The 12,740-nt window shown below is 36.3% G+C and overlaps 1 protein-coding gene across 1 annotated transcript in view; it reads right to left on the bottom strand.

Moving 5' to 3' along the window:
- The window catches only part of LOC130593272 (sodium channel protein type 5 subunit alpha-like), a 41,028-nt gene extending 28,494 nt beyond the window's left edge, over nt 1–12,534 (bottom strand). Inside the window, exons 1-8 of the mRNA XM_057398299.1 lie at nt 12,220–12,534; nt 10,568–10,686; nt 9,191–9,277; nt 7,983–8,111; nt 3,738–3,817; nt 1,622–1,828; nt 924–987; nt 186–330 (exon numbers count right to left, since the gene is read on the bottom strand). Coding sequence (XP_057254282.1) covers nt 186–330; nt 924–987; nt 1,622–1,828; nt 3,738–3,817; nt 7,983–8,111; nt 9,191–9,277; nt 10,568–10,686; nt 12,220–12,492 — 1,104 coding nt within the window. The 5' untranslated portion in view covers nt 12,493–12,534. The remainder of the gene's footprint in view (nt 1–185; nt 331–923; nt 988–1,621; nt 1,829–3,737; nt 3,818–7,982; nt 8,112–9,190; nt 9,278–10,567; nt 10,687–12,219) is intronic.
- Between the last annotated feature and the right edge of the window lie 206 nt (nt 12,535–12,740).

Below are 12,740 nucleotides of genomic sequence, written 5' to 3'. Positions count from 1 at the left end.
CCATCCAATGTCACTCACAGAAGGTGTAGCAACTTAGTCACTTGAAGTTAATTCTTTAATATTTACATTGATTTTAGAAGACATTTGGTATCAGTAATGTTGAGACAGGTGCAGAATTTTCTAGTGGACATAACATTCTAAACTGCATGTCTAAAGTCATTATAGCAGGTAACAAAAGTACCTACTTGTCTGTAGAGACGTTCCCAGTAATCCTGTGTCATAAGACGGAACAAAGAAAGGAAAGCCCAGCCAAAATGATCAAAACTTGTATAACCAAAGTCAGGATTCTTCCCAATCTTCTTACAGGTATAGTTTTGGGGACACTCATTCCTAGCAACAAAAGAAACGTTAAACAGTATTCACTTGCAGTGTTAGATTGTACCTGAAAGCACCCAGTATACAACATCAAATATATATTGGGTCAGTTTATCTGAAAGTCTGTTTCATTATTCCCCAGTATAATTCTGCTAGAAAGGCAATTTATATCAGACAATCCTAGAAAGTCATTTGTCCAATCAAACTGGCTAGACAAAGTCTAGTTCTGCCTAGTTTCTGACTAGACAGAAATCCTCCACCAATGTAGGTTACATTCAAACAAATAAAGAGGGGAAAAAATGGATATTTAAAAAATAATTCACCAAGAGGAGGAGAGTTTATTCATATTTCACAAGTCTTTACTATCTTTTTTCCTACTCATGCATATAATTCTACATTACTATGATACTACCAGTGGTTAGGAACAAGTACATAAATAGTTGTTTGCATCCTAGCATGATATTTCATTCTTTTTCTGATGTAAATATCTGAGCTTTAATTTAATAACACACAGACATGCACCCTCTTCATCACCATTCCTTTACGCCAGAAAATATACCTGGAGGAAAAAAATAAGGAAGTATACTAAAACTGTTTTGTTCACTTACTCAGGCTGTGAACTGAACCCACAGAGCAATATTTCAGAAGATTTATTCATTCTAGCGCAGACATCTAATAAAAATAAATTCATTAATTAATTAATAAATCAAGGAATCAAAAAATCAGCAGTTGTCAGTTCTTACAGCACTCTGGCAGTAAACCATACATTGTTGCACTTTAAAAGAAAAAAACCTTGCTGGACCAAATCTCTGTGAAAGGCTCCTTTCACAACAAAGGGCACATAGGGTTGTTTCTAAACAGATCTGTCCCTATGGCAATTAAAAAAAAAAATAATAATTGTGAACAGCTCACAAGGTAAGATTTTATTTGATTTCTGGTAAAAATAAAAACACCTGTCAGAAGCAGGCAAAATCCCTGAACAATATAATTAAGTAGTTGAAACAGTCTCTGTACAGTACCCCTCAAATTAGGATCCCCATACAATGTGCATAGGTGAAGAAGTAAATGCTTATAGAAAACTCAGTCTCTTCTATCCTACAAACTGCTAATCTTTCTCCAAATCCAGGATCCACTAATCTCACATTCAGTTGCCCCAGAGACTTCCTATTACTACTTGTGCAAACGGAAGGACATACCTTCTAGTGAGAAATATGTGCAACTATATTTTAACATCTGTTAAAAAAACCCTAAGACATATATAACAAAATACACACATTATGAAATGAGGGAAAAGAATAAAATTTACCTTCAGTATCTGGTACATAGATCTTAGCATCCTTACATAATGTGTCATTGTAAGTAGTATTCTTGAGGACACATTTGGATGTTAAATTGCCCATAAAAAGCTGAAGGCCTATTAGAGCAAATACACTCAAGCAAAAAACAGTGAAGATCAACACATCTGTAAGTCTCTTAACAGATTCAATAAGTGAATTTACGATGACTTTCAGACCTAGAAAAGTAAGATTCAACAATATGTAAAATGAGAAGAGGAACGCAGTAGTGTTCCCATATGGTAATATACAACAGTTGCAAGTATGTTGTGGTTTTGTAACTTCAGAATATTAAATGAGGTAAAATAAATCATAGGAATGATTAATGTGTTTTTACTTAAAATTCCTAATCATATCTTATCTGGCTTTTCCTTCCAACACTAATTTTGCTAACTTGAAAATTCTAAATTAAGATGGCATCTAAGCAAACTCTTTTAGAATGTTAATGAATATGGACAGATTTCTGTGCTTGATTAACATTCAACAAGTACTTCACATTGTGCCAAATATACATTACAATAAAGGATAGCTTCTGCTGACCTCATGGAACTTTGCCTTTGAAGTTAATGCCTTAGAGATATCACCAGTTCAAAACCAAAAGAGCATCTGTGACACTGAGAAAAGAATGTATGCTGGGGAACACCCAGCTGGAAAGCAGCGTGGCAGAAAAAGACCTGGGGTTCTGATGGGCACAAGCTGAACATGACACAGCAATGATCTCTTGCAACAAACTTGAATGGTATCCTGGGCTGCATTAAGCAAAGCATGGCCAGCACGTCAAAGGAGGTGATCATTTGCCTCTACTCAGCACTGGAGAGGTCACATCTGGCGTACTGGGTCGAGCTCTGAACTCTCCAGTATCAGACAGACATGGGCACACTGGCAAGAGCCCTCTAAAGGGTCACAAAGATGACAAGGACTGGAACACCTTTCCTGTGAGGAAAGGCTAAGAGATCTGGGACTGTTCAGCCTTCAGAAAGGAAGGATCAGGGAGGATCTCACTGTGTATAAATATCTGACGGGAGAATGCAAAAAGAATGGAGCCAGGCTCTTTTCTGTGGTGCCCAGTGACAAGTCTGTAAACCATGTGCACAAACTGAAACACAGGCGGTTCCCTCTGAACATCAGGAAACACATTTTCACTGTGAGGGTGACTGAGCACTTTCACAGGTTGCCCAGGGACATTGGCGAGTCTCCATCCTCAACGATACTCAAAAGCTGTCTGGACATAGTCCTGGTCAACCAACTCTAGATGGTTCTGCTTGAGAAGACGGGCTGGACCAGACGACGTCCAGAGGCCCCTTCCAATCTCAACCATTCTGTAATTCTGTGAAAATGGGTTACATACAAACTGGAGACCAATATTCTGGCAGAATAACTGAATTTGAACTATGACATAGCCAGGGAGTGATAGCCATGATTTTTCTAGTAGTCTTTGGTAAGAAAAAAAGTAAAATTACATTTAATCTCTCTTCTCCATACTGAATATGAAACAAAAAGTACTGATCGGTGGTATTAATATTAAAAATTAAACATTTCTTATGTTTAATTCTTATTACAATAGAAAAATAAAAAATATCTTTACAATTACATAGAAATTGTAAGGGTAATATAGATGATGACAACAGGGTGAGTGATGCTCCTGGCCCATGAGCAGTTTGGGCCTGGAGCAAGCAGTCCAGCTCCCTGTCAGCTTCCCTGACATCTTTTAACTACTGACAGCGTCCTGCAGATCAGTCCCTGCTGCAGGAGGACCTCCACCAGTGCGCACCGCATGCAGCCCTGTACATTACGCACCTTTGCCTCAAGAGACAAGTGGAGGCACTTTCTACACATTAAGGTCTGCACGGGGTGAGTGAGCAGCTGCAGGTACTGGGTTACCAGCTGGGCTTAAACCACAACAATGATAAAAAATATTCTATTGGGGTGCTGCTGAAATTTACTACAGACTGCAAAACAGTTACACATTGCAATCTCCTTAACAGTCACAAAAATTGACCAGAAAACTGAAGACAAGAACAGGAGAGGAATTAGAATTAGCATACTGCTGAAGCACAGAGAAAATCAGTAAAACATGTTGTTCCTTACCTGGTATTACTGAAATAGCTTTCAAAGTCCTCAGTACTCTGAAAGTTCGAAGAGCTGAACCCTTGCCCACAGTAGCATAGCTATAAAATTAAATCACCATATAACTGAATGACAAAGATCTAGCTTTTCAGAGCATATGCATATTGAGCACACAGTAATGAATAAAGTATAGCAACTAAATAGGTCAACTATGTCCTAAGGTAGATATATAAAGTTAGGAATCTAAGTCCATTTTTAGATACTGATATAAAATAAAAAGACTTTTGAATAGTACCTCTGAAAAAAAATAAGGGTTTTACTTAATGTTGATTTGGATGCTTAATTTTTGAGTTATTATCCATCAAATGTCAAATAAATATAAAATCTTCACTGTCATAACTGTCAGAGGCTAATCTGATTTAGAACACCGCATGAAAATATATGTTGCAGCTACCTCAAAACTATACAATACATACTTTAGGAGAAGGGTGTTGAGAAAAGCTAGGTTTACAGTATGTTAATTCTGCACCACATGGCTCTCTTTCTATTTAACGGTCAGCTAGGTACTTGAGTATTGAAATTAGTTTCAATTTAATAATTTCAACAATTTGAAAATATCAGAAAATAAAAAGTAGCATATCCAATACAGCACTTAAGCAGGCTTTATATTACATAATATATTTTATAAGGTGTCTTTCATGTCTGAATGGACATGAATTGTGATTCATCTTATGACAGGATCATAACTGGTAACATAATTCCTTAAAATAAAAGCTCTCAATAACAGAATCTGATAAACATTGGTTGGAAAGGACCAGTGGAAAGGAGTTTGACCTCTCACTCAAAGCATGGACTTTGTCAGCAATAGATCAGAACACTATGACTTTGCCTAGCCTGTAACATTCAATAATTCTGAAGTACCTTAAGGAATAACTGCACTTCGGTTAACTGTTCCAAACATTTTTATTTGTTGCATGATAGGACCCCCCTCCAAAAAAAATCCAGAAGGAGATACTATAGTGCAAAGTGATTATATCTGCTTGAATACAAATTAATTAGGAGCATGGGTAGGAAAGTAAGAACATAAAATTAAATTGTTCATACAATTGCTGGACTTCTTGATAGTGGCTGATGATTAACAATGTGTAAGCTCCTTAATAGTTTACAGATTACCCATACTAATACTTTGCTTACATCCATATATATGTGTGTGATGACATCTGAGTTCATAACCTATTATTTACGAAAAAGGAAAAGACAGTCAGGGGTATAACTGTTGATGGCAGCCTTTGCTACAGAACCCATGAGATGGTGGAATTTAAGACCCCAAGAGAAATAAGCAAGATGAACAGCAGAATAACTATCTTGGGCTTTAGGACAGCAGATTTCAGCATGTCCAGGCATCTGAAACTTCCCAAAGGGAAAAGCAACCCCCAGAACATCAGGCTGATCTTCAAGGGTATTTTCTTTAAGGCACAGGAATGTCGCACTCTACCCTGTAGAAAGTCAAGCGGATGTGGCAGAAAACCAGATTGGCTGAACAGGGAGCTCCTGCCTAACCTCATATTCAAAAAGGAAGCATGCAGAAGGTTGAAGCAGAGACAGCTCTGGGAAGGGACAGTAAGACATTGCCAAGCATGCAGGGATGAAACAAGGAAAGACAAAGTGTTCAGCTGAATTTGAAGCTAGCAAGAGATATGAAGGGCAACAAGAAGGGCTGCTTTAAGTACATCAGCAGTAAAACGTTAACTAAAGAAACCCTGGGCCTGTTGTTTAAGGGGGCAGGGAACCTAGTGCCAAAGGACATTCAAAAGTTGAAACTACTCAGCATTGCCTTGATTAGTGAGGTCTGCTCTCAGGCCTCCCAGGTCCTTGAGTCTAGTGTATAAATCTGTGGAAGTGAAATATTATCCATGAATCTATGTGCTGTGATTGAAGGGTCCAAATTCAGCTGGTGGCTGGTAACTATTGGCATCCCTCATGGGATCATTAACATCCTGAAGAATGGAACAGAGTTTGCCTTCAAGTTCACAAATACTAACCAGGAGGGAAAGCAGTCAATACAAGGGGTAGCAAATCTGCTCTGCAGCATGAACTTGACGGACTGGAGTTATGGGCTGTAGAAACCTCACGAAGGTCAGCAAAACCAAAGACAAAACCTTGCCCCCAAGTCATCATGACCGCAAGTAGGAGCTCAGGACAGACTAGACAATGAGCAGCTGTGCAGAAAAGGACTTAGGGTCATGGAAGACAAACGGAACATGCATGAGCAGAGTACACTTTGTGAAATAGAATCCCTATCACATGCTGGGCTAGATTAACATGAGTCTAGCTCATATGTTGAGAAGTCTAGTTCACACATTGAAGGAAGTGATTTCTGAGAATGAATCTGTGTCCAGCTTTTTCATTTTCAGACATTTTTCATAGTGGAGCAGGTCCAAACAGGGCTCTAAGAAGGGCAGTAAGATAATCAGATGGTTAAATTATTAGGCTGGATTCGATTTGGTGAGTCTGAAGAAGAGCAGGCTAATGTGCTGGAGCAGGAATCTAATTGCTGGCTGCAGCTGTCCAATGTAAGGGCTTAGAGAAGATGGATCTAGGCTGCTCTTGAAAGCTCACCATGAAAGAATGAGAGGCAGCAGACATCAGTTGCTACACACGACATTTCAATTAGAAATTTGAGAAAAAAAAAACAAAACCAACACAATGTGGTTGGAATAGCTAGCTCAGAGACGTTGCTGAACCTCCATGCTTACAGAAACTCAGAACTTCCCTGCACGAGATCCTGAGCAGCCTAATCTGAATTAGTAACTCTTTTAGCACAGAGCTGAACCATATGATCAATAGAAAGTCCCTTCCAATCTAAATGACTCTACACCCCTAATAAGTTGGAATATGACAACTGAAAATCATTCAGAAATGCTACATGACATATTTGCTTTGAAAGCTCTGAGACTGGATATGAATGAATCTGTTCACCGCTGCAAGTACAACTATTTTGCTTTCAAGATTAACATTCTGTATTAGAGATGCAAATTCTGACTTGGCTTCCTCCTCATTTCTTGTCCACCTAGCTAGTTGCTTTTGACATGAATTTAAAACTGCTCAGAGCAGTATTCCATCTGTCTTCAAGAATTACTCACAACAGACTCTTACAGGGGAGTTTAGAATCAAGGCAGTGATGATTCCCGGTTTTAATTTTTCCAGTAAGTTTATAGCTCAGGGATTTCCTGAACAAGACATAGTATATTTGTGTTAAAAGTAACCCTTAATATGTTTTTATCTGGGATTTTGTGCAGATGACTTCCTGATCAAACTAAGTTCTTTCCATCCATAACCTCCCATAGGAGGAATGTAGTGTGAAAAACTACTCCTTTTTTATTCTGCCATATGGCAACTTCATTTGGTGCCTTTAGCTCTTGTTGTAGGAGAAAATAAAATAAAATAAAATGACTTATTCTCTTTTTGGCTTTATGCCACAGACTTCAACTGTATTCCTCCTCTGTATTTTCTTTTTTCATTATAGTTCTACTCTATTTTGTTTGTTATTGTATCGAATAAAAGATATACAGCTTCTCTGTATCTTCTTTTAATTCTTTTGAGATGTCAGGAGCAAAATCACATATTGTCCTAGAGAAAAATACAAGACCACACATAGAAACAACTATATGTTCTGCTTCTTTCTTTATTTCTTACCCATAAGGTCCTCATTTTCTATTTCCTTTTCTGCCCATGACTGCAAACCAGAGAGGTGCTTTCACAAGATCATCTATTTGAATTCCGACATCATCTTTCCAACAAGTGAAAGCCATTTCAGAACCCATAATTGTGTATACAAAGTTCAGTGTGTTTTTCCTTAAGCATTAAGGAAATCATTCTTGGGATTTACCTTTTATTTATCACCATGTCATTCAACACCCTTGTGATCCACTTTGGATCCTTCTCAAATGAGTTTCAGCTGATCCAGATTACAACTAAGAATATAAACACACATGCTTGGGTTTGGCTGTCTATGCAATCACCTCTTTACAAAATTTAAATATGTACTATACTGAGAACAATCAGTTCTAAAATGAGCTTTGCATTTAGGTCTCGCTTTAAGGCCTAGACTATTCTTCTCTTTGCAGATATGCAAAGGATAATTCAACCACAGTAACCCTTAAGCAGGTAGGATGCCAAACACTCTAAAGAACTTCAGCAATATCGAACAGCATTTTATTTGGGTGTTTATCCCTCGAGTGCAAAAGAACACTGAATTCTACTTACATTACGACAGTAGTGACAAAATCCATGCAGTTCCATGGATCTCGAAGAAAGGTAAATTCATTCCAAACAAATCCTGCTGCTACTACTTTTATCAGTATTTCACAAGTATATATGCCAGTAAAAATATATCTGAGAAGGAAAGTACATATTAAAATGCAGTAAAAATATATCTGAGAAGGAAAGTACACATTAAAGTTGCAGAAATAAAAATATTAATGAGATTGAGAAAAATTCAGGCACATTCCTACCTTTTGTATTATTTAGTCACTGGATGGAGATGAAGGTAGAAAATGTGAAGTAAAATAAGACAGGCTACATTAATTTCAGAAATAGCATGAGTATAAGAGGATGCCTTCCTGAATTTTAGTAAGATCTCCATGTAAATCTACAAACACATATGTTCACATAAGTATATGATACTATTTCTGGATGAAGGATGGTTCACATTTCCTTATGAAATGTTTTTATGGCTGTGTTTATGTACTAAAGCAGGTTGGCAAATTACCAAGCCTCAACATTTTGGCAGAACAATAACAGCAAAGACTTATTTTTAGCCTATAATGTTTGCACATTCTATACATTTATTCTGACAAATCCTACATAAAATTAAGCTATCATTATCACTGTGCTTACCCCAAAATTAGAGGAATTAAAATTATAGAAACTCTGAGGCTCCAGCCACATTTTCAAGATTTAATTCTGGAACATAAGCTCAAGTTACACTTGATATATTGTACAATTAGATAGCAAAACATTAAGTGGCTTCCTAATGTAACTGTTTCCTAATGTAAACAGCAAGGAAGAATGGAATTAATATTTATTCCTTTACAGCTTTTTCATCAGCCAGCCATAGCAGAAATTCAGGTTATTGCCTTAGAATGAGAGATATTAAGTTAGAATCCTACTGCACAGTCTCTCTAGAAGGCTTAATCCTTAAAACGAAAAATGGGGCAACCTTCTATGTTACATTAGATGACAAAATTAGGTAACATAGAAAAAAAGGCATATGGTGTAAGCCTCTAAGAAAAGGCACTGAAGCTCCACAGAAGACTGTGTGACATAACAATAAGAATAATCCCAAATCTTGCCCAAGAGGTCTGCCTGAGAATTTTAAATCCCCAGAACTGAATCACCACATTATTTAAATTCTTCAGTCCAGCATGTTAGTATTCCAAGAAAGAGTGAAAAATGGTAACCAAAATACTTACTCAGTCCAGTAGAGTTCATGTGGAAGCTTTACAGTCATGGAAACACAATTGAGTACCACAGTACATATAATAAAGCAAGTAAATAAGGTGAATAATAAGTTAAGGAAAAAGTTCTATTCTGTAAAAAAATGATGTTCAAAAAAGTTGCTGATATGCACATAATAAATCATACAGGTTTTCAAATAATTTCTTTGGTTTTAAATATGATCAGGACTTTTCATGTATTTTCCAAAGAAAATGATGTCAGCTCAAAATTCTGCTCAGATGGAGAAACTTAACGATCTAAAAATAAAAATGAATTATTTGCATGTGAAGATAGTTTTGGAAGTTAGGACACGAGCAGGACATAATATGCATGACAGAAGAGATGAAGAACATTAGTGAAAAAAATTATTGAGTCCTCTGCTGTCTACTGCTATTTGAAACTTTAGAAACCTTCATTTCTTCCTGGCAGGAGCAGGAGATAAAGAGAAATGGGCCACAATCCCATAATAATGAGGGTTTTAAGCTTTTAAGCCTAGGAAAAACAGATGAAAAAGCTTAATTAACAAGAACCACTCTTCCTTGAAACTGGAAGTCCATATACACATGCCTAAAGGAGAGACTTAAGCTCTGCCACAAGTTCAGAAAGCTTTCTCATTTTATGTGGCAGGTGATGAAAACATACATAAGAAAAAACATGCTTTCATGAAAGTTCACTTATAATAAAAGTTTACCCTAATAAAAGTGTTTGGGTTTTTCTAACAAACATAGGTCTTACATTTAGGGTTTATTTGAAACTGAACAGTAAATTTAGCAATTTCTAATAGCATGAATGCACATTCAAAGTCAGCCATAAGTTGCCATAAAAGGACCTATTTCTTCAAATTAATATAATTCTGAGTGAAATCAGATGTTTGGCAGAAAGAGCAGAAAATATTCAGCCTATGGTTTTACACCTGTGATCCTTCATATTTTTACATACTCCAAACTACATTCATATTATTGCAAAAAAAAAAGATTAAAAAAATGGGTGGCTGTTCAGACCTTTCTAAACTTGAGTGCAGAACACATTTTTGGGGATATCATCAGACTCTTTTGGCAAAGCGTGGCTGAAAATCACACCCTTCCCAGGATGTCACTGGGTTTTGTGGGGTTTTTTAAACTTTTTTTTAAACATCAGGTTTGCAGATTTGAGATTTTTTTGGCATTTTAGTGTATACCAACACTATGCAAATATCTCAAATGTTGTAAACCAACATTCAATATAACTTTAGAAAAATCTCTCTCACAGCTATATGAGCTTACATTTACATGCATATGAACAAAGGAAGAGAACAACAGAAAAGGTTACAGTATATTTTAAAACTGAAGTAAGGGAAACCAATAAAAGGATATGAATGGATCATAATTTTAATTGCTGCTTTTCTGACTGGATTAAAAGGACTAATTATACACAAGGCAGATGTGGCAGTAAACCGGTAAATAATCCTACTTTTGTTTAATACCATAAAAGTCTAGGGAAAAAAGTAAAGGAAAAAAAAAAAGATTCATACAGTATCAAACATTTTAATGAAACAAAATTTCACCCCAAAATTAAATGTTCAGGTTTTCAAATCTGCATCTAGAACGATATCTAACTGCAATTAAGAGTAATGCTTTCCTGTATTCTTACTTGGAGCTATGGTTTGACGATACCACATTTTGAAAGAAAGACAGCAGCTACATAAATCACAGAATCATAGAATGGTTTGGGTTGGAACAGATCTTAGAGATCATCTAGTTCCAACACCCCCTGCCATGAGCAGGAATAAAAGTTAAAAGACAAAAGTTCATTATTGCCTGTGAGGAAGAAGTTAGTAATGAGAATGAATTTGAAGAGCAAATGATGATACTCACTTGGTCAAAGTAATCAAAAGATATTATCTGGGGACTGCAACAACGGTGTTAATCATAGTCAAAAGTACCTTACTCTTGGATAGCTTTATAGGCTACAAAAAAATTATTTACAAAACACGTTGTGTACGACTGCCAGAATCTAGTCCTAAACTAAAAATTTTAGTTTTGAAATACATCTAAATTACCAAGTAGCACTGTAAATTTCCTCTAAGCTACCTTAAGGTCTACGAAGCTCCAAGTATTTTTGCCACAAGAAGTAAAAATGAAATCTCTTAACTAAAAAAGCAGAGTTCGTTACCTTTTCTGTAAACATCTTGAACTGAATCAGACTTAGTTTCTCTTCATCAAGACTATTACTGATTACATTGAGAAAAGAAATCTCAGGAAGAAAAAAGCTTTCTGCATGTTCTCTGATTAAATTATTATATTCCAGTAACTTGCTGGTATAAAGTAAAGAAAGCAACATAGGGCTGGATGGAAGCTTCTGTTCCTCAGGTCAAGTACCCCTTACTTAATCATACAATGGACATCTAATTTAGAAGGGATTTCTCTAGTACCTACCTTACAAAGTCCTGTAGGCTACAGCACAAACCACTTTGAAATATCACGGAGAGTATGCAATATAAATATGGTACAATAAACAAAACTGATGAGACATAAAATAACTGGAAATTAATTTACTATAATGAAAATATGTGGGTTTGCTACACAGAGTACTTGAAATATCTCACATATGTCTCCCCCAATTTGTTTAATATTTGTAATTCAGCAAAACAAATGCAGTAAGTCATTTACTGTTTGACAGGCACTGTTTATATGACAGTAAGCTCAGCCCCAAAGACATCATATAAGTGGCTCTGGAAAACAAAGTATCAGTGATCACAGAATATATTTCCTATCCAATTGTATCTACCAAGTGTATCAGGTTTTCACAATTAATCCTAATTGCTGACTGGAACTTGAAATACCTTTTCGTTACACAATGTGCAGCATACCTTAGTACTCCTGACCCAAAACCCACCAATAATATTTGAAGAATATCTTCGTCTACAGAAGAATCAAAACCCACCAGCTCCTGAATAGAGGCTTTACTATCTCTTAAGCGTTCAGAAGACAAAATTGAATAAAATAATGCTTTTGAAAGTTTTAACCTTGTGATCACTGTAGTATGAATCAATATCCTCCAGGGGTTCCCCAATGAGCTCCACAGGAAGATCCCCATACAGAGATGGCAGTTTTTTGCAGGTTTTCAGATCAAGCTTAGGAGTAAGCTTATTTTTGTCAACTTCTTTGTCTTCATTCTCCCTTTTAGCTTTGGCTTGCTGGGATTTTTTCTCAGCAATTCTTTTCTCGATTGCTGCCAAGGACTCACGGGTGAAAGGTCGAAAGTTGCTAGTTTCTGAAGAGCAAAACAAGGGATCCATTTTTCCTTCTATATGTTTATTTCCAGTGCTAGAAGTAACTTAAAAGAGAAAACTATGGACAATTAGAAAATAACAGAAATAATGCACAAATTAAAAATAATATCAGGGAACATAAATAGAAAATGTCCTTGTGTTTCAACCTAGTTCCAGCTTGTATTATAATCAATTCTGAGTCTCAAATTATTTCTATCCACTCCCTTGTCAATAGCCACTGAATATTTCCTGTGAGCACCTGGATCTGAAAAAAT

This window comes from Pezoporus wallicus, unplaced genomic scaffold (genome assembly GCF_028554395.1).
Source record: "Pezoporus wallicus isolate ANWC-B61680 ecotype Strahan unplaced genomic scaffold, APGP_CSIRO_Pwel_v1 contig_7237, whole genome shotgun sequence".
Taxonomy (NCBI): domain Eukaryota; kingdom Metazoa; phylum Chordata; class Aves; order Psittaciformes; family Psittacidae; genus Pezoporus; species Pezoporus wallicus.
Note: the sequence above shows the minus strand (reverse complement) of the source record. Positions and strands in the feature narration are given on the sequence as shown.